Consider the following 20298-nt stretch of genomic DNA (forward strand, 5'->3'; position numbering starts at 1 on the left):
TAACCTTGATGCACTTTTGCACAGCTTTTATTCTCTGTTTGAAACACTTTAAAAGTTAGAAAAGTGTGCTTCTCTCTCTCTCTCTCTCTCTCTCTCTCTCATTCATTCATTCATTCATTCATTCATTCATTCATTCATTCATTCATTCATTCAGTGTAGGTGCTGCCTAAGTCCAGATTGACTCTGGTGGTGCACAATACAAGATAATATAAAAATAATAATTTACCTAAAACAGTAAACAGATGGTGAATCTGGTCAATACCTAAAATAGATATCATACACCCAGCAAGGGCTCCAACCACCCTAGCCCAAAGCCTGGGAGAAGAGCCAGGTCTTTAAGGCCCTCTGGATTGCCATCAAGATAGGAGCTACTCCCATTTCAGAGGGGAACCTCATTCTAGAGGGCAGACGCCATGTCAGAGAAGGTATGCTTCCTCAGTCCTGAAAGCTTACACTGTTTAATTGAGTGCACCCACACTGTTGGTCCAAAGTGGCCAGTCAGATGCCACTGAAAACAGTCAATCCCTCAAATAACCAGGCCCTATACCATGCACAGCTTTACAGGTATCCAAGGGCAGCCCCATCTACAACACATTGAAATAATTGAGCTCTGAAGTGACTAGGGCATGAGTGACTATCTGAACGGCCTCCCAATCTAGGAAAGGGCCAACTGGCATACTGGCTGAAGCTGTGCAAAGGCCCTCCTGGCCACAGCTGCTGAATCCTGGCCTGAAATCTGACTGAAACAGGTCTAGATAATCAGTTTCCTCCAGGGTTCTCATCAGCTGCTGTCTGACCACCTTTGTGTCAAGAAGGTTGGAGGCAGGACAAAAGTTGTCTAAAATGGTTGAGCCCAAAAATGGCCTCTTGAGGAGATGGCACACCATTGCCTCCTTCAAGGCTGGAGGAATGAACTATCCCCTCCCACAAGTGGACCAATTCCATGGCATGGATCCAACCAGGAGGGACCCAGGTCCAGTAAATAGGTGGCCAAACTAACAGCACAGAGAACCCTGTCCAGTTCCTCAGGAGTCAGCAGTTCAAAATCATCCCAGTTCAAAGGTTCATAGCAAGACTGGACCAAAGCTATGAGGATCAATAGTCCTGCCAGAAGAACCACATAGTAAATAATAAAAAATAAGGCTAAACAAAAAAATAATAATTAAGACTGAACCCCAGTTCCACTCAATGTTCAGGAGAGTGACTGGGAGCTGCTCTTCCTGACAATAGGTGATATGGGAAGGGAGTGGAAAGAATAGCTGGGAATCCATCAACTGCTGTTCTGAAACTTCCCTGCATTAAATTGCATGAGGGTGGTGACACTGCCAAGCCTCATTGCTGAGGCCCGATAACAGCAGGCCATAGGGGCAGTGCAATTTATGTCAATATGTTTTCCTCTGAACTCAAGGATGAGAGGAAAGCACAATAATGTGGCTATGAGGAAAAGCCCAGAAACAGGACAGGTGGATGAGAAGGGGTGGGGGATGGAGGAACTAGTGTGAATTCATCATCCTAGTTGTATCTTGATACTATTAAGTGTTATATTCAAACAGTTCATTAGTCATCGCACTGGAATGGTGGCAAATTCACCTATCTATCACATGCTTGCAGTTTGTAATATTTTTATCATTTAACACCAAGAGCATGCTTGGCACAAAATCAAGTTATAAAGTAGTTCATGGTACAGTATGGCTAAGTAACATGAAATGAGCAGACAAAAAAAAGAAGCTTTCTGAATGTTACTGAAGTACACATTGCCATCATCCCTCATTATTCATCATGTTGCCTAGGGCTGAAAGTTATAATCCATACATTTGGAAGGTCACATATTGGCCATTAGTACCCTAAAAGGTCTTCTCAAGAATAGATTCTCTGTCTCTCTTTCTCTCTCTCTCTCAACAATGATTGTTACAGAGCCAGTAAAAAAGGAGTAGAGAGTGAGATCTTCCCTTCTATAATTAGTTTGTATCTGATTTCTTGAAGAAACATTGAACCTGCCCACTTACTGAGATCTTTTTCTGAGATCTTCTTCAGGTTCCTGCCAAACTGAAGTAGGTGATGATGTCTGGGGAAGATTTTCACATTCTGGAGCTCTGATTCTGAAGTGATTCCCTGGGAAATTTCCTAGCACATGGCCTTTGGGAATCGTGTGAAGATCTTATTTGCCCAGACTTTTTATCACTATTTTTAATCTGGTCTTTTATTTTGTTATGTCCTATTACTGTTTTATTCATTTTTACATGAGGTATACATTTTGTTATTTCAAATTTTTGTAAAGCGAGTTGGTCTGAGAAATAGAACCTGAAGAGTGGCTAGGGAATTATATTTTAAACATAAATCAACCTAACTATCTAACTAAATTTGCATCAGCTTTCTTTGACCTGGTGTTTTCCAGATGTGTTGGGATGGCAGTTCCCAGAATTTCTAGTCAGCTGTTGGCCATGCAGATTGGGAATTATGGAAGTTGCAATCCTAGCACATCTGGAACTAATCAGGTTGAGGAAAACTGATTTACGTGTTGACTATGTAATTGTATATATACTCTGAATGTTTTGTTTCTTCATTTTCAGGACCTGTGCCATTCTCATTGTGATGATGCCATTATTCAGAATAAGATCACAACCATTATCAACTGCTTTATTAATTCAGCAATTCCACCTACTCTTCAGATTGACATACCTGAGGAGCAAGCCCAAAAGATCATTGAACACAGGAAAGAGCTAGGCCCATATGTGTTTAGAGAAGCACAGGTACATGAGTCAGCCTTGTGGGTAGACATGTCTGTTGTATAGATTGAGAATTGTTTTTATGAATGAACATGGTGGGCGCAAAGCTGTCCCTATTAAGGATTTTGGATTAACATAGTTCTGTATTAGGGCATTAAAGAATAAAAATGAAGAATAGGATCCAAGATATGCATAGAGTTTCCAACTGTGTACAGAAGATTTTGTCACATTCAAATATTTTTGAAACCACTTCTCACTTTGGCCCCTGGTGATTCCTGAGAAAGTACTCTAGAAAGTAGATGATCTTTCAGAGAGTTGTCCGATGCAGCCCCCAAGAATAAACTCTTGATAAGAAAAAGACTAGTGTCTTCTACTGCAGGTGTGTGTGTGCATGCATGCACATACAAAAGCACAGAGATCTGTAGATCTGTGCTGAATATATGTCAACAGTGCACAAGAGCAGTTTATCAAGTTTTTTCCCCCCAAAATTAGGATGCTATTGGATCCAATTGTACACTCCTGTTCCTATTCCCCTTTAAAAAATAAGTATAAACATAAGATGTAACAATCTGCTATGTAGACCAAATAAGGGAACTTGTAAAAAAATTACATTTACTGTTGACTACCAACTGTTATTAATTTTATGGTTCTGTTTTTAAAATGTATTTTAATAATTCCTCCCTCATTTCACCACCAAATACAACTGATTGTTGTCTGCTTTGACTATCCTTCACCTTTTAAAGATCAGTTAACAGAAGCCCATAACATTTACAGCATCACAAGAAGACAATAGCTAGGGAATCATCTGAGTTCATATAGGTTATGGGGTAGTTAAGACCAATTGTGTCAGTGAAAAATGCAATTTGGGTTTGGATGCAGTCTGGAATTCAGAAAAATCCATCCAAATAATGATAAATGTTTTAAAGGACTAGTAGCACTAGTATATGGTAAAGAATAGTGGATACTGCCAGGGGCATCCACAGTGATGGTCACAGGCTTCAAAATGGTAGACCCAGCCAGGCAATCAAAGCCCCACCCCTTCTTATTTGCATGTTATTATTGGATTTATAAGGCTGCCCATCTCAAAGACATGACTCTGGGTGGCTAACAATATTAAAAATAAAACCACAAACATAATATCACATAAAAACACATAGCAGCTGATCTAAATTAAAAAAAAACATACAATCAACACAATCAGGAAATGGGCTCCACCGCACACCTGGGACCCCAGGCTTGAGCACAGAACCACGTCTTCAGGGCCTTGCAGATGATATTCCAGAGGGTGGGCACCATGGTAGGAAAGGCTTTCCTCCTGGGCTCTGCCAAATGACATTCTTTATGGGACCTGGAACATGCCTTCCTGCTGGACTGAATGGGACGGGTAGTAAAAAACAGGGAGAGACGGTCCTGTAAGTAACCAGCCCAAAGCCATGAAGGGCTTTAAAGGACTACCAGCACTTGAATTGTACCCAGAAGCATAATGGTAGCCAATACAGCTTGCAGAGCAGAGGCATCACATGCACCAAACAACAGGCACCCTTAACTGCCCATGCCACTGCTTTCTGTGCCAGCTAAAGCTTCTGAATGCTCTACAAGGGCAGCCCCACATAGAGACATTGTAGTAGTAATGCATGTGATGCATGTTAAAAAAAGGGTGGGGGGACTTTGATCATCTAGTTGATCCTGCCATTTTGAAGCCAGAGAATAATGGAGGTCTATGCCCCTAGATCAGTGATGGCGAACCTTTTGGGCTTGGTGTGTCAAATATTCAGAAAATGTCTAACTTGACACTGCTGACATGTCACCCCCCCTTCCCCGAACAAAAGAGAAACAATTCTTTACATATGCATTTATTTTTTTAAAAAAATACAGTCCAATCCTGTGTGGTGCTATGTATTATATAAAGAAACGTCAAATAATTACAAAAATGAAATATGAGTAAAACAAACTCAGTTTCTTTGGTAACTCAAACAGGGAGAATAGTTGTTGTCGGGTGTTGGTGAATGCTGGTGTGTCACCCAAAATATCGTGGAATGTCACCTCTGACACACATGTCATAGGTTCACCATCACTGCCCCAGATAGAACATTGGTTCAGAGCAGAGGTTACGGATTTAAATCTCACGGTAGGCATCTGTTCAGACACATTACGGAATAAATTCACCAGTGCTTTGCCTCACATCTTTTTCTTCAAAATAGGTTTTCTAGAAACTTGAATTCACAGGGTTTTTTTTTGTGAATTTGGGAGACTCTGCAGGTAACAAGAGGCTCTATTCTGTAGAAAACTGAACATGATACCGTATTTGTGAAGTTGGGCTTAAAGAACAAACTGGGTGTGTTGCAGTTGTATTGGCCTACCTACTGCACAGCTTTATCCCTGCTAAAACTATTGAACCTTACTGGTATTGGAGTCTCCTAGACTGTTGACAGTAGGGAATTTCAGTTTGTCTTCTCTGGAGTAGCATCCGCCTTTCAGGGTTGTCCAGCCTCCACAAGAAGACTAGAACGAAGCTTTATTGAGATAGACTATATTAACAAAACCTTGCAAGTCTGATTATGTTTTTCTTCTCCTCCCTCTTATACCCCAGTGAGTCAGGGAGGAGCCAGCCTGAGTCTTTTCAGTCCTTCAGGTGGAGCTGGCTCACAGTCTGGAGTTCCTCTTGGACACACAGCTCCTTTCCTTTCCTCCATCAAATAGCTTCTGCCAGGTTCCAGGGACTTGCGTATGAGAACAAAATTAATTCAGCTTAGAGGTTTCTTTGAGAGAAGAGATCATACAGAGTGTGATGGCTCTCACTGCATCCCAGAGGGGCAGCAAGAGAGTTGTGTATCCCAGCATTTCTTAAATAGCAACTGACAGGGATGCTAGGCAAGTAAGGAAGAAGAAGAGATAAATAAATGAATCTCCTATATTTATCTTATGTTAATTTTCCAGAAACCCATGCAGTGAAGTTAACCTTTGAATCTCTGACTTTACGTTCAGAACTCTTTTCTTCCTCTAGTGTAAAGGAAATAATCTCTCTTGCAAAGAGATTATATCACTTCGAACATCTCCTCACAGTTCTGCAATGTTGTTTTAGAACTTTTCTGGAGACAAAAACAGTTTCAAGTAAAGTTTCAAAAGAGGCTCCATTGTCTGCCAAAGATGAATATTCTTGGAGTGTAAAAGCAATTCTGATGCAATTTGTTTGTTTGTTTGTTTTTAGAAACCTCATATTAAAAACATAAACAAGTCACCAGTTAATGTTTTTATTAATGCAATACATTATTATTATTATTTAAAGAAAAGCTTTGAAACTGAGGCTTAAGAAATTTCTCATCAACAATAAACACATTTCGATGGGAAGCATATGCCTGTCTGGAATAAAATATTAAAAGTATTATGTAGAGTGGTGGGAGTTTATGCTGTGCATTAGAATAAAAGCATCTACTTCACTGATGGCAAAATAATCTAATTGTCTGCAGTACTTTTCGTTTCTGTGCATTATTGTACTCTAAGACAGCCCCTTCTATTTCCCTGCTTCAGATGACTATTTTTGCGCTTCTCTTTAAATTTTGGCCTAAATTTTGTGAATTTCGAGGCAATTTGATTGATGAGACTATTTTGCCTGTTCTGGAAAGAGAGAAGAGGATACAGAAATTAAAAAAAGCAAGAGAATCAGAAGAGAAGGTGAGAAGAGCTGCTAAATGGCAACGTGAATAACTCAAAATAAGATAAACTCTCAAAATAGTGCAGCTATTTTGTACCTGATCCAAATCCTGCAGAAGTGAAATGAAACACACCAATGTCCACATTACAAATGGCATTTCCCCTATTTATGAATACTCATTTATTATATTTGATTTCAGGCCCTGTAGGAGTTTAAGACAGACGGCAATACTTTAAAATAAAACATACTTTGAAAGATTGCTGAACTGTAATATCCTAGATGAAAACACCTTTTGATGCCAGCTCTCCATAAACCAGCTTTCTCCAAACATGTGCTCTTAAGATGTATTGGAATACAATTCACATCATTCTCAGCAACACTATGTTGTAATCCCGTTTGCACTGGGGAAAGCTGCTTTAAGAATTCTGTGAATCCTCCCAAGAAAAGGAATTCTATATTTGCAGAGTTGCTAAATACTGTATGTATATGATCCAGTCAACAAAATGTTATTCAAATGTTTTTAGACAAGTGACCCCACCCCAAAGGTTAGCAGACCAACTGGAAGGGGCAAGAGATAGGTAGATCACAGCCCATAAAAAAATGTAAAACCTCCACTCTTAATAGAAGGGAAGCCAGAAGAGAACAGAGCTTCACACCATAATAGAAACTCTAACTGCCACCTTTGTGGAAAAATACTGAAGTGGGGAGGTGAAGCTACTCACTTTCCTCCACAACACTCAACAGGAAGCAGCATCTAAGGTGCAGATACCAACTATGAACAAGGGGGAGGGTGTTAAGTGATGATGGAAGTGAATGTTGTTTGGTTCCCTCAGCCAGTCTGAGAAGTGATATGTCCCCTATTTGGGTGCGGCAAGCTACATCTTCTCTTACATTAGAGAAACAGCATGTCTTTTGACATTCTGTTTCTGAGCTCAATGTTTCTCCCCAGTGCTTGTCATGGAGGGCAAAGCTGAGGGTCATCACCTGAGGAAAAAACCTCAGTACAGGTAGTCCTTGCTTACCAACCACTCATTCAGTGACCATTTCAATTTACAGTGACGCTGAAAATAGAGACAACTGGTCCTTCTGTTTGCAGCTGTTGCAGTGCCCCGTGAGGTCACATGATCACAATTTGGTTTCTTGGCCACTGGTGCGCATTTAGGACAGTTGCAGAATCCTGTAGTCACGTGATCGTCATTTGCAACCTTCCCTGCCAATTTCCAACAAGCAAAGTCAATGGGGAAACCAGCAGGAAGTCGCAAGTCACGATCACTCGAAATTGTGCTTAACTGTGCATAATTCGCTTAACAACCGCAACCGGAACTAACATCATAAGTCAGCATGGTCATGTGATATGCTTAACAACCATGCCACTTAGTGACAGAGTTGCCAGTGCCTATTGCAATTGGTAAGTGAGGACTACCTGTAGATCTTGCTTGAGCCAGAAGTTGAGGGGAACTCAAAGAAAGAGGTGTGGGATCCTATAGAAATCCCTCATACAACTGAGTAACTGGAAGAATCCATGATAGTCCCAGTGCAAGCCAAGGCTAGAGCCTCACAGGGATCTTGCCTGGATTCCTTGATAATCTTTCTAATGACACCCCATATTTTCTTCCTTTATTTCCAATTCTTTCAGAAATCTTTCTTGATAGAAATTTCCTTATAAGAGAAGGAGTTTATCCAGAAGAAGTCTGACTTGTTCCAAATCTTGATACAAAACAAAAACCAAACCCAGAAAGAGATATAAAGTGGAATCTCAAAAATACACTGAACTATGACATTCCAATAGCTTAATTTATTTTATCTCAAGGATAATCAAATTTTTTTTTTCATTGCTAGACACAAAGGAAGAAATCTTCCATTCCTGTGAAAATAAGTTCACCTACTGATTCAAACTTGAGTATAAATGAATTTTCACCAGCGCCTAGCTTCTCTGGAATGGGCCGAGAGGTGATTGAATTATGTACTATCGATCTTTCCTGAAACAAAATGTGGTAATCCAGTATGATTCAGTGGATTTAGAAAATTGGCTACAACGGATTGAAAGCAGTTTCTGATGTGTTACCAATTTCATTTTAAGAAATTGATACAGTTTAATTATAGGGAAATGAATTTGCTGGGACTCATTAGGATCTCAAAAGGTTTTTGGAAAAGGGGGCCAAAGAGTAGACACGTCTGAAATTTTGAAAGCATGTTGAGGATGTTTACATGAATGGTTCTCATGACAGGGACTGAATATTGCTAAACAAGAGTGGAAGCTTTTTTAAAAAATGTAGTTTAAACATGTTGAATGAACCCTAGTTACTTTTACTAATAAAAAAAAAACACCCTTTTGTAAAATTGCAGAACTGAACTGAGGAAAGGCCTGCTGTCTCTTGAATGTTGTGACAATACTTATGAAAAGAGACAAATAGCACTTTTAAAGATCTGAATGTACGTCTGCTGCTGACATATCCAAGCCCTAAGTGCGGATTAATTCAGCATCTTAACCACTCCAGGCAGGATATAAATCCAAATAATTAAAAGTACTGGAATCAATCATTTGATATGAAATTCAGATATTCCACAACTACCTTAGAGAAAATTGGCTCTTCGACCCATTTTAGTTTGACATTCCGTTGTCAAGTAACTATGGACTTGAGCCAAGAATCAAGAGGAAATGAGCAGAACATCCATCTCCTAAGCAAATTCCACTGAAATGGCCCCTATTCCTTTCAGTGGGGTTTGATTAAGAGAACACTGTAGTGGAATTGTGACATGGTTTATGCTGTTTAACTGCCTGATTATATGTATACGTGTGAGTGGCCTTTTTCATTTCTGTTTCATTTGTATGACAGTAAGGACCAAAGTAGGTTGAAGAATCTAGATGGGTATAATGCAGTGTTTTTCAAACTTGGCAACTTTAAGACGGCTAGGGAATTCTAGGAATTGACATCCACACATCTTAAAGTTGCCAGTTTGAAAAACACTGGTATAATACCTGGAATGGAAACCCTCATTTCTTATTATAAGTGGTATTAAGAAGCCACATGAATTATTATGTTGCCACACTCATAAATAGTGCCATAATAATCTTATTATTAGCCTCTTTTATTATAATTTCAGTTTTCTGAAGGCAAGAACTGTTAACATTATCTTAGAGTGTTAAAAAGGATTGCCCATTTATGGGCACACCATCATACTCACCTAACCTGTTTGTTTGCTTGACTTTTTAAATGGCCTTGTTGCAGCGTTTCTGGTCTTATTCAAAGTATATAGAAGCTCTTCAGCAAGAAAGGGTCCTCCTGCAGATTCAAGAGGATTTAGAGAAAAAATCAGTAGCGTCCTCTGCTTACTCAGGTCAGCTTTTAATCAGAGTGAAAGATTTTTATGAGTCCATTTCAATTGATTTTCTTAGTAACTATATATGAAGCACCAACTTGATATTATATTCTTTGAAGACTGTGAGTTTTATTATGATTTTCAAGTTTTTCTTTTCTTTTTTTCTTTTCTTTGGAATTCAGGTCTCTCATCCTTCCTCGCTCTGAAGAGTGATGCGGTAGTGAGCTCCGAAAAACCTGTTCTCTCAGCAAACTTCAACACAGCTTTCGTGAAGCAACGTTCATTCCCACCTAAAGATAATGCCAGGATGTCTCAAGGGGGTCAGTTAATTCTCCATGTTGATAGCGTATGTTGTTTCATCAGATGCTCAGTTTGTATTCCTAATGAAATGCCTTGCTGATTCAATCCACAAGGGGCATGCAAATACAAGCAGCACATATTCCTTGATGTGCCAGTAGCTTTTTCAGCACTTCATGCTTGGTGTTCCTTCCCCTGATGCCTACATAAGCTGCCACAGTTGTCTTTCCAAGCTGGCAGTGGAAGCTTTTCATTAGCTTGCCTAGAAACATTCTTGTTCCTTCCATCTGTGCTCTGACTTCACACTGTGGTCATTCTACCTGCAATGGGCAAATGCTCCTCCTGCAATGCTTGCTTCCTCTCCCTCTTGCTTTGCCTTAGTCCATTTTCAAAAGAATTGGTGACACTGGTATTTTTAACTTAATTTATAGCTCACCATCTGCACAGTGATGTCATATAAACACAGGAGGATTCTAGTTCACAAATATGAATACTCTTGCCCTCTTAAGAGTTGTCCCACCAAACAGTAAGCTTTTCAGGCCCCAGTGGTTTCAGTGGGAAATACTTAAGCATGTTGTTAATATGTTTACTGAACCTGTTTTTTAGACTTGATCTATTATGCCCACTACTTGTAACTAAATCTCAGCAAACACAGAGGGCTGGAAATTGTGGGAGTTGTAGCCCTGACACATGTGGAAAGCACTGGGTTGGGGGGATCTTTCCATGTTTCCTTGGGAGCAAGTTCTGTTGAACAATTTTATACTTATTTGCAGTGATGATGCAGAGAATCAGGCATACGTAGAAAGCTAGTTTTCTAGTGCCAAAGGTACTATGCTCTGAGAAAGCAGATAGTATTTTTCTTTGAACTAGTGTGTATATATACGTGGCTGGATAGTGTAGTGGTTAGAACACCACCTTTGATGCAGGAAACCAGGGGTTCAAATCCCGGCTGGTACCTACCTTACCAGTAGGGGTCCTTGGGCAAAGACCCCCTAACGCTTCACCTGCCTACCTCAAATACGAGAGTGACACGAACTAAGAGAGTCATGCTGGCTCAGACATTGCCTGGATTAACAAGGTCCACGTCAGATGTTGGGGAACCAGGACAATCTGATGTTAAGTGGGCTACTGGAACAAACCACACATGGATGAGACAAGAGAATTTGGAACTGATGGAATGCTACTACAACAGCAGACCTAATGAGAGGGGATATATGAAACATATGAGGGAACTATGGTTAGACAGAAGACCTACATCCACACTAACTGAGAAACAACTAGTTACCCAGCGCTTCAACATAGTGAAGAGGAAGCTGCTCTCACAACTTGAGATAGACCAACTCCACATAACAACCCGGACTCAAGCAGACCTGGAAGAATAACTGGATGTGCAGCCAACACCTGAAGCTGGAACGTCACTGCCACCCCCTCCATTTCAGAGCACAGCAGCTGATATGAGGCATAAGATCATGGATAAACTAGCTACAGCCAACCCTCGAGACCGATTACCAAGGCTCAGTGGAGAAGTACCATCAGATAGTATGCTAGAAGATGCCAACAGAGACCTCCAGACAATCCCTACTACCACCATAACTGAAACCAATGAATTGGTATACGCTATAGCCGCTGTAATCCTGGAAATGCTTGGCTACACGATCAAGAAGAACAGCAGTACATACCCACCCTGGAAAATGAGATTGGAGGCTAAGATCAAGGCAACTCAGAGAGACGTCAGTCAGGTGATGGAACTACAGAAGGGTGTTGAGATTAAGGATAAGACTTGGCTACTGAAAAAATATATGGGCCTGACTCCATCTGAAGCCCTAGAGACTGCTAAACAAAGGCTCACAGCACTGGCTGCCAGGCTAAGGAGATACACTAGAGAAGCAGAGGCCAAGAAGATAAATGCCCTGTTCTCCAAAGAACCATCCAAAGTATACTCCCAGCTGCAGTACAACCACACAGAGCCACCAGCAGCGGAAACTGAACAGTACTGGAAGAACATATGGGAGCAAGAGAAGACAATAACACCAGTGCACAGTGGTTGCAGGACCTGAAAGCAGACCACAGCAATTTCTCAGAACAGGAACCAGTCACCATCACAGTAGCACACATCCAACAGCGGGTCAAGAACATGAAAAGCTGGACAGCACCTGGCCTGGACATGTGATCCACACCTACTGGCTAAAGAAACTAACAGCAGTGCACAAACACCTAGCAGCACAGATGAACCAGCTGCTAGCAGCAGGCTGCCACCCGGACTGGCTAACACAAGGAAGGACAGTGCTTATCATGAAAGACCCTCACAAGGGAACAGCACCATCCAACTACTGGCCAATAACCTGCCTCCCCACAACACGGAAAGTTCTATCAGGCATCATAGCTGTCAAGTTACAAGACCATATGGGCCAGTACATGAGCACAGCTCAGAAGGGCATTGGAAACAACACCAGAGGCTAAAAACACCAGTTACTCATAGATAGAGCAGTTGCCTGAGACTCAAGGTCTAGGCAGACCAATCTGAGCACAGCCTGGATTGACTACAGGAAAGCCTATGACTCAATGCCACATACATGGATCTGTGAATGCCTGGCACTATACAAAGTCAACAGGACACTAAGGACCTTCCTCAAGAACTCAATGGTCTGTGGAAGACAACACTTTATATATATGGGAATTAATTATTCATAATCTCTGTCATTTAAACACCATGATTGAGCATATGAACATACTCCAATTTGTTCCAGATTAATTCCATTATCTAAACACGATCTTTGTAATTGAACGTAGCTTCTAATTTGAAAATGCATGGAAGTGCAAACATACCACCTGCCTGCAACTCTTTAAAGTAGCTGCCTCTTTTCCTGAGATCATGTGGCAGTTACATTTTGAATGCAGAAAATATTTCTGATAAAATCAGACTTGGCTGTGTTAACGCATGCCTCAGTTACATCCAGACTGAATTCCTGCAACACATTTTTCTTGGGGCTATCTTCAAAAAGCAGTTGCATCTAGGAGGCACCTGCAAGAATGTTGGTAGAGTCTTGCAATCAGTATCAGTGTGCATCAGTCCTCCAAGGCCTGCACTGATGGTTTGTTTCTTAGCACAATTCAGAGTGTTAGCAATGACTTTTAAAAGTTTAAAGGGTTTTGATCCAGGATATCTTAGGGACCACCTCCTCTTGTATAGCTGTCAAGTCTACTAGATCTAATGGAAAAGCCCTTCTCTGTGACAGAAATATTTTTGATTGAGATGAGACATGAGAAAATATTTTCTAATTTGCACAGTTATGCTCTTGGAATCCCTACCTTGGAAGGCCCTCTTGGCTCCTTATTTGCTGGTGTTTCACCAACAGGCCAAGATTTTCCTTTTTTAAGCAAGTATTCTCTCCACAGGCAACATATGTTAGAAGATGCTCTCTCCTGCCTCTGTCTCTATTACATTTCTATATTTGCTTTTGTTAAAAGTTCTTAGTTTTGTCTTTGAGGTGGTTTCCATTTAACATTTAAAATTTACTACTGCTTTTAAATGCTGTAAGCTGCTCAGAGAGATCACATGTGTATTGGAAAGAAATAGAAATTTTTATATCAATAAATACATTAAATATACTCACAAATTGAGAAGCAAATATCAGGTGGAAATATCTATGAAAAGGCAAAATAACCTATTCCCCTAGATTTTTATTTAAAATGGTAGGAATTGTAGGAATTATTGTATTAATTTTCTGTCTTACAGGTACGATTTTTTGTTTATTATATTAATGCAGTGTATCTCTCCCTCCCAACCCTAGGAACTCCAAAATTTTAAGGAACTTGATGAAGAAATTATGGGTTTGCATTCACAATGGGACCGCTACTCTTCAGAAATAAATGAACATAGCTTACTGGTTTGCATTATTTTTCAGAAAAGATTAATAGCCGAGAGAAGAAAGAAACTAACTTTGGTGCACTCAGTGCCAGTGGGACATTTTTCCTATATATTGTACTATTATAGCCTTCCCCAATTTAACATCCTCCAGCTATGTTGGACTACAACTCCCATCATTTGGAGGCAGCATATGTTCAGTGTCAGATTGGGAATCCTGTGCTATTATGTACTTTTTTTTTTTTAATGAAGGAGGAATTGCTAATCAACTTACAAAATATTTGAGAGGTTTGCAGTTCATTGACAAAGCCTGTATACCTCACTAGGACTGTGAGGTTGGATCTACTAATTCTGGAATTTTAGGGTACAAGGAAATTCAAGACGGTTCCTCTTGCTTTCTGCTGTATAGAAGTTTCAGGAGCAGGTGTTCAAAACATTCCTTAGAACATCAGGGCTGGTCCACTGGTAGAGCAATTTGTAGGGCTCCAAAATGGCAACATCTGTGACTCTATCTGCTATATTGTTTCACAGCCACATCTGATTCTTACTATAAATTACAGTAAGAACTTGAGCTGAGTTGCGGATGATTGCCACTGAAGGATTCATACACATTAGATCTCTCTTCCTTTTGCAATGTTCAAGTTAAATGATCAAATATGTATTATAAATCAAGAGGAGAGGTATCTGTAGTCCATATGTGGCCTTTTTTATGGTTTCAAAGTTCCCCAAGAACATGTCATCCCAAAAGAGGAAAATTGGGATCAAATCCTGCCCCTGGTCCCTCTGGGCATCAAATGAGAGGAAGAGGAGGAACAACCACAAGAAAAACAACAAATGAAGCCTTGCTGCAAAACAGTTCCCTTCACCTGTTACAGATTATTTGGTTTAGGTCCATGATATATTGCTTTTTGGCCTTGTGTCTAAGATTAGATTCACCATGCTAGAAATTTGTTTTCTATGCCATATGTCAAACAACTGTAGTCTGGATTGTTTCTTTTCTATAGCAAGGATTTATGTCATATATTAAGAAGTAACTTCCATTTAGGTACTTAATTTTTTCTCTAGCCAAATACAATATGAAACCAACAATGTGCCCATGTTTTAGATTTGGACTACCTTTGTAGCCAGTCCAAACATCAACCCATTAATCCTTTGCTTCTTATGTCCCCCATGATACCTTCAAACACTTAATAACCAAACGATTTGTTTATCTTATTCAGTAGCTCCATTCTGAGTCATATTTAGCAGACTTATTATATGAAGGATATAATCCAGACATGTCAGGGAGGATAAACTTTGCATGATTGATACTTGGCCTTGCAGAATTGTTTCCACCCAGGCAGTAAAACAATGGTTTCCCCTGTGGTTTTGATGGAAGTGGTGTAAGTAGATGTCTTACTTGCCTGTCATAAGAAATGTCATTGCTTTGGTGTCTCACAGAATTTTGTGTAACTGCTGGTAATTCATCCATAGCGTTATCACCCCTGAATTTTCCAGAGTAGTTCACAAATTATGTGGAAATTGATTTATCCAATTTACAGTCAGCTCTTCCAAATTAACTGAATGAGGGAAAAACATGGTCATGATCCAGCCAAGTTAGGATCTTGTTTTCAGTCTACTTTATCTCAAGGAGAAAGTGAAACAGATACTCACATGTTTTTATTTGAAAATCAATGGAACTTAAGCTTTTTTAAAAAAATTTTTGGAGTGTGATGTTTTTGCTGCTCCTAAAGATTAGTAGATCTATTGTGGTTTTCTAAAGAAATATTATGCTTTCAACATTATCTAATATAGCTGTAATTTAGCTGTAGTCCTAATGTGTTTCATACAGTTTACAAGATGCTAGTATATCCACTATATAGTACTTTCAGTGGTCAATTCTGTCACCTGTGACTTCAACTGAGAGAAGCATTTTTTAATTATAGCATATGTGTGAATTAGATTACCAAAACAAGGATAACTGTGATATGTTCAACAACAGTTTTATAAATGGCAACTTTTAATTATGTGATCATCATTATGTTTGCATTGTGGCACCTTAAGATTTACGCAATTACCATAACATAATTTTTCATGGATTGGCATCCATTTGATCAAATACATTAAAATTATATTGAGTTACATAATACAATACATGATACATAGAAATGTTTGGAGAAAGCTCAGTTGTAAAGAATGAGGTCAGAAGAAAATGAATTGCAGACAGTAAAGACATGCAGAGTCATTCACTAATTTGTGACTTTGTTGACAGCAACTCATTTTTCACTCTCTTTTGTGACATTGTGATTAGTCTTAATAAAGTTATTGATAAGTTAGCAGTTGTATATTATTTTTCTCTTGAACCATTTTAGGTTTTTTGTCTTCATTTCTCCAGTGACACGTGATATGAGGCCAATCACCAAATCATAACTGTTCATGAATATAGGCCATTTCTAAATGACATATCTCAATAATGTTTGCATTTCTTGCTAATTCAATTCAGATTTTAAAAAATCATATTGGCAAGAATGTACATAATTTAGAAAATTTCATCTGGTTTAGGTCCTATATTAACAAAACATACACTTCAGACTAAATATTAGCCTGTGATGGCATTACGATTGTCAAGATTAACCAATGCATTCAGGAAACTGGATTCCCTATCCAACAAAGGTCCTCTTAGAATGTATTGATACTATCTGAATCACCGCCGTTTAAATGTTCACATGTAAAGAGAACTTTTGAACTGTAATATTGGGTAAATAGATTTCCAACATTTGGTAGATAGATGTTCACTTTTAGAATTGGATTCCCACCCCCTCTTCTCGCCCTGAGCTATGTGTCCTCTAACCTATGTTAAAATATCCACCATCCTCAGAATTCATTTCTTGATTTTTCTGACTTGTCATCTCCAACCTGGTATTTCCCAGATCCCTTGGACTATGATTTTCAGAATTTCCAGAATTTTTGTTTTTCTCTTTAAGTTTTAAATTTAAGGTAGAATCCTGTATTGGTGGGGGAGGGGGGAACAGCTCATAATGGATATAAGATCCATTGGATTCTGTGGGACCTCTGAGTAAAAGTTTGAGCTGCATAAATCCTAATTGCTTATGGATGTTAATTTTATATATTAAGGGGAGAATTTAAATTATTTTTGCAATATGGATAGCTGTTAGCAGCTTGCAGATGTGCTTTGGTGAGAAAGAGTTGCTGTAGAAATATCAATACTTAAGCTTACCTACTGCTGGTATTTTTTGTTAAACCCTACCACCTGGTCTAGCACTTGGTAAAGCAGCCATGAAGGCCTTGGAAAAGATATTCAAATGCCATGATGTGTCTATATCTAACAAAGATCAGAATCGTGCAAGCCATGGTACTCTCTGTAACCCTCTACAGAAGTGAAAGTTGGACTTTGAAGAAGCAGGAAAGGAAGAGTATTGGATTTTGGTGTTGGAGAAGACTCCTGAGAATACTGTGGACAGCCAAAAAAATAAACCAATGGATCACTGAACAAATCAACTCAGAGTTCTCACTCAAGGTACAAATGATCAGGGTCATATAGTCAAATTATCCTACTTTGGACACATTATACAAAGACCTAGTTCTTTGGAAAAGGCTCTAATGTTAGGAAAGATAGAAGGAAAGAGAAGAGGATGACCAGTAGCAAGGTGGATGGACTCAGTTTCAGATGAGTGCACCATTGGAAGACCTGAAAGACAGAGACTTCTGGGGGAGAAATGGCAAATTGAAGATGGCTCCACAAAAAGTGGAGCCAACGACCGCAGCAGAACGAAGAGCCCGTGAATAGACTGGCTCTTTGTAATTCCTCTCTGGACATTGAAGACAAGAAGAGGACTTGAGATTGCCCACAAGTGCTTCAGACAGTTGCTCTTCATAAGGAGACTGCAAGACAGAAGTTTAGTCCTCTGGGAGATGAGGGAATAGCCATCTTTCTCAAACTACAGTTGGCGCCTTTAAAAGGACACTGGGTTTGCATGCTTCCTTTTCTAATCACTTTTGGAAATTGATTGTTAACTGCTTTTCAGCTATTAGGAACCTTTGAATTGACAGTTTTACAGCACTTCAATCCTTAGCAAAAGAAGTTTTAAATACAAGTTAAAGGTCTTAATTTTTTTTTTTTTCTGGAACAAACAGCAAAAGGGTGATTAAAATTTTGATTTTAGAAAGTTACAAATGGACTAAGAGTCCAGATAAACTTGGAATGAGATTTTGGAATTAATTATAAAGAATCCTTCCTGTGGGAAAATGCTTGTTTTGAATTTTTTTTTTAAAAAGTAATCAGACTTTAAAAATTGGACACTAGAAGGAACTAAAAATTATAATCAAAGGAGAAGAACACTCAAACTCAACTTACTAATACAGAATGAAACAAAATATTTTAACATTGGACATATTGAAGGATATTTTTGAACAATGGACCCAGAATATTTGAATGGCTCTCACACTGAGTAAAATTATTATTCCAATAAATGGGATCCAGGCAGCCAGTTCCATTTCCCAGAAAAGAGAGTTTATATAAGCATTAGGAAGAATTTCCTGACAATCCGATTATAATATAATTATAATCTAGAGACAGAACAAGGGCAGGAAATGTCCTGCTCATGAGTCAGATCTAATCCATAAGCCAAAGCTTGGTTGAAGACAGCTCTCTATAAAGACCATCCAATTTTCACTTGCTACCTTCTTTGACCACCAGAACTTTGGAATAATCTGGCAAATGGAGGAAAGGACATACTTGCTTCTTTCTTTAAAAGATTGCTTCTTGGAATGGATGGGGATTTCAGAAGGATCAATGGTTTGGCATACCTACTGATATCAGGCAGTCTTCAGGAGGTATTCTGAGACATGAACTGTTCCTCAGACTAGAAGGAGATAGACAGAAGAACACATTCTCAGAGATAGAAAATTTTAAGCTGCAGCTGGATGACCAATGTCAGAGAATTTCTTGCATTGGCAGATGACTCCAATAATCTCTTGATCTCTTCTAATTCTGTGCTTTACTGATTTATAGTCAGAGTAGTGCTTAGTCCAGCCTCCTGAATCTAGATGATCTCCAAGTGTGTGGACATCAACTCCTAGCAATGGCCATACTAGCTGATTTGAAATGCAGATCTGAAGAGTGCTTAAGCTGGAAAAAGTTGGCTTAGTAAAATTCTGCTCATGTTGGAGGATAGAAATTGTTCTTTGCGAATCCTTCTTCCTGCAGCCCTTTGTGCCTCTTGAAAATCTGCTCTGGAAAGTTGAGTGTTTTGCAGACAGCATGAGCCAACCCAGGAAGTTGTAAGAGGAAGTGGAAATTGGTGAACCTCCATGTTCCCTTCAGTATGGTACCTCTATTGCTTCCAGTGCCTTCTGTGAATATCCACCTGTTTGGGATATAGCATGAGTATAACCTAAAAGAACAATTCATAGAAATGTAAGCTGTATGATCTAAAATTCTATTTTATCATTTACTTTCATGGTAAATTAACTACAGTAAGACTCAGTAATTAAAGACTAGGTATGAGAAATTCACCTTTAATTGTTAGAATAAGAAAGAGTCTTGTGGTATCTTAAAGACTAAGCAGTTATTTCCAAATTAGTTTTTGTAGATTATAGTCCACTTCTTCAGTTGAACCAGATTGATTGTTGTTTGTCAAGCTGTCAAAATAGTCTAGTTTATTTGGGCAACCCTTTCTATGAAGTTTAGTACTTTTGTGTCATTTTTTTAAAAAAAGAAAAAAGAAAAAAGGGCACTTGAAACTTCTGTTTTCTCCACATTTTCAAAGCTTTTTCAAGCCAGTGATTAAAAATCCAACATGACAATGACTAATGCTTTCAATAGTTGTGGCAATCACTGGTAACCATCAACATGTTGCTTCATCTGCATATGGTCCAAAACTTAGAAAAACCATTCCTGCGTATTTGTTGTTTGCATCCATCATCATAAGATTACTCCAAAATTAAAGCATGCAGTACTTGAAAGAACTTCAAAAGCTAAACTTGCAGTTCCACTGGTTGAGTCTTTTTATTGGTTCATGTTTTCCATTTGGCTTCAACATCTTGCTTTGCTGATACCCTTCTAGAATTTCACTTAGTTAAGTTACGGCTCCAGTTGGTAAGTAGTTAATTAATACCGGGATGGCAGCTATGGATTGTAGCAAGTTCATACCTTCTGCTTAGAGACAGGAAGTGGTGAAGAATGCCACATTTTTTTAATCCATTCCATATACATATTTATACCATACAGAGGGTGACCAAGTATGCCTTAGGAAAATAAATGAAAATTCATTAATCTAAATGTATTCAGCTTTGATTATTTAGACTATTATTGTAGTTCTGTTAACCACGTAGCTCAGATATGTTAATGTAATAGAAACATGGGATGCGCTTTTTAAGATAAGGTTCTTTTCTAACAAAACAATGTAGAAATAGCCAATTTTGCAATAAAAATAGTG

At 38.9% G+C, this 20298-nt stretch overlaps 1 protein-coding gene across 1 annotated transcript in view; it reads left to right on the forward strand.

Moving 5' to 3' along the window:
- Positions 1 to 19242, forward strand: part of RGS22 (regulator of G protein signaling 22) — an 87637-nt gene extending 68395 nt beyond the window's left edge. The window contains exons 23-28 of the mRNA XM_025166156.2: positions 2571 to 2750; positions 6255 to 6398; positions 8218 to 8328; positions 9609 to 9717; positions 9882 to 10019; positions 13788 to 19242. Coding sequence (XP_025021924.1) covers positions 2571 to 2750; positions 6255 to 6398; positions 8218 to 8328; positions 9609 to 9717; positions 9882 to 10019; positions 13788 to 13804 — 699 coding nt within the window. The 3' untranslated portion in view covers positions 13805 to 19242. The remainder of the gene's footprint in view (positions 1 to 2570; positions 2751 to 6254; positions 6399 to 8217; positions 8329 to 9608; positions 9718 to 9881; positions 10020 to 13787) is intronic.
- Positions 19243 to 20298: the final 1056 nt, after the last annotated feature.

Source organism: Python bivittatus, unplaced genomic scaffold (assembly GCF_059951505.1).
Source record: "Python bivittatus isolate LINGU-HERP-01145 unplaced genomic scaffold, Pbiv_v1 ctg000590_np1212, whole genome shotgun sequence".
Lineage (NCBI taxonomy): Eukaryota > Metazoa > Chordata > Lepidosauria > Squamata > Pythonidae > Python > Python bivittatus.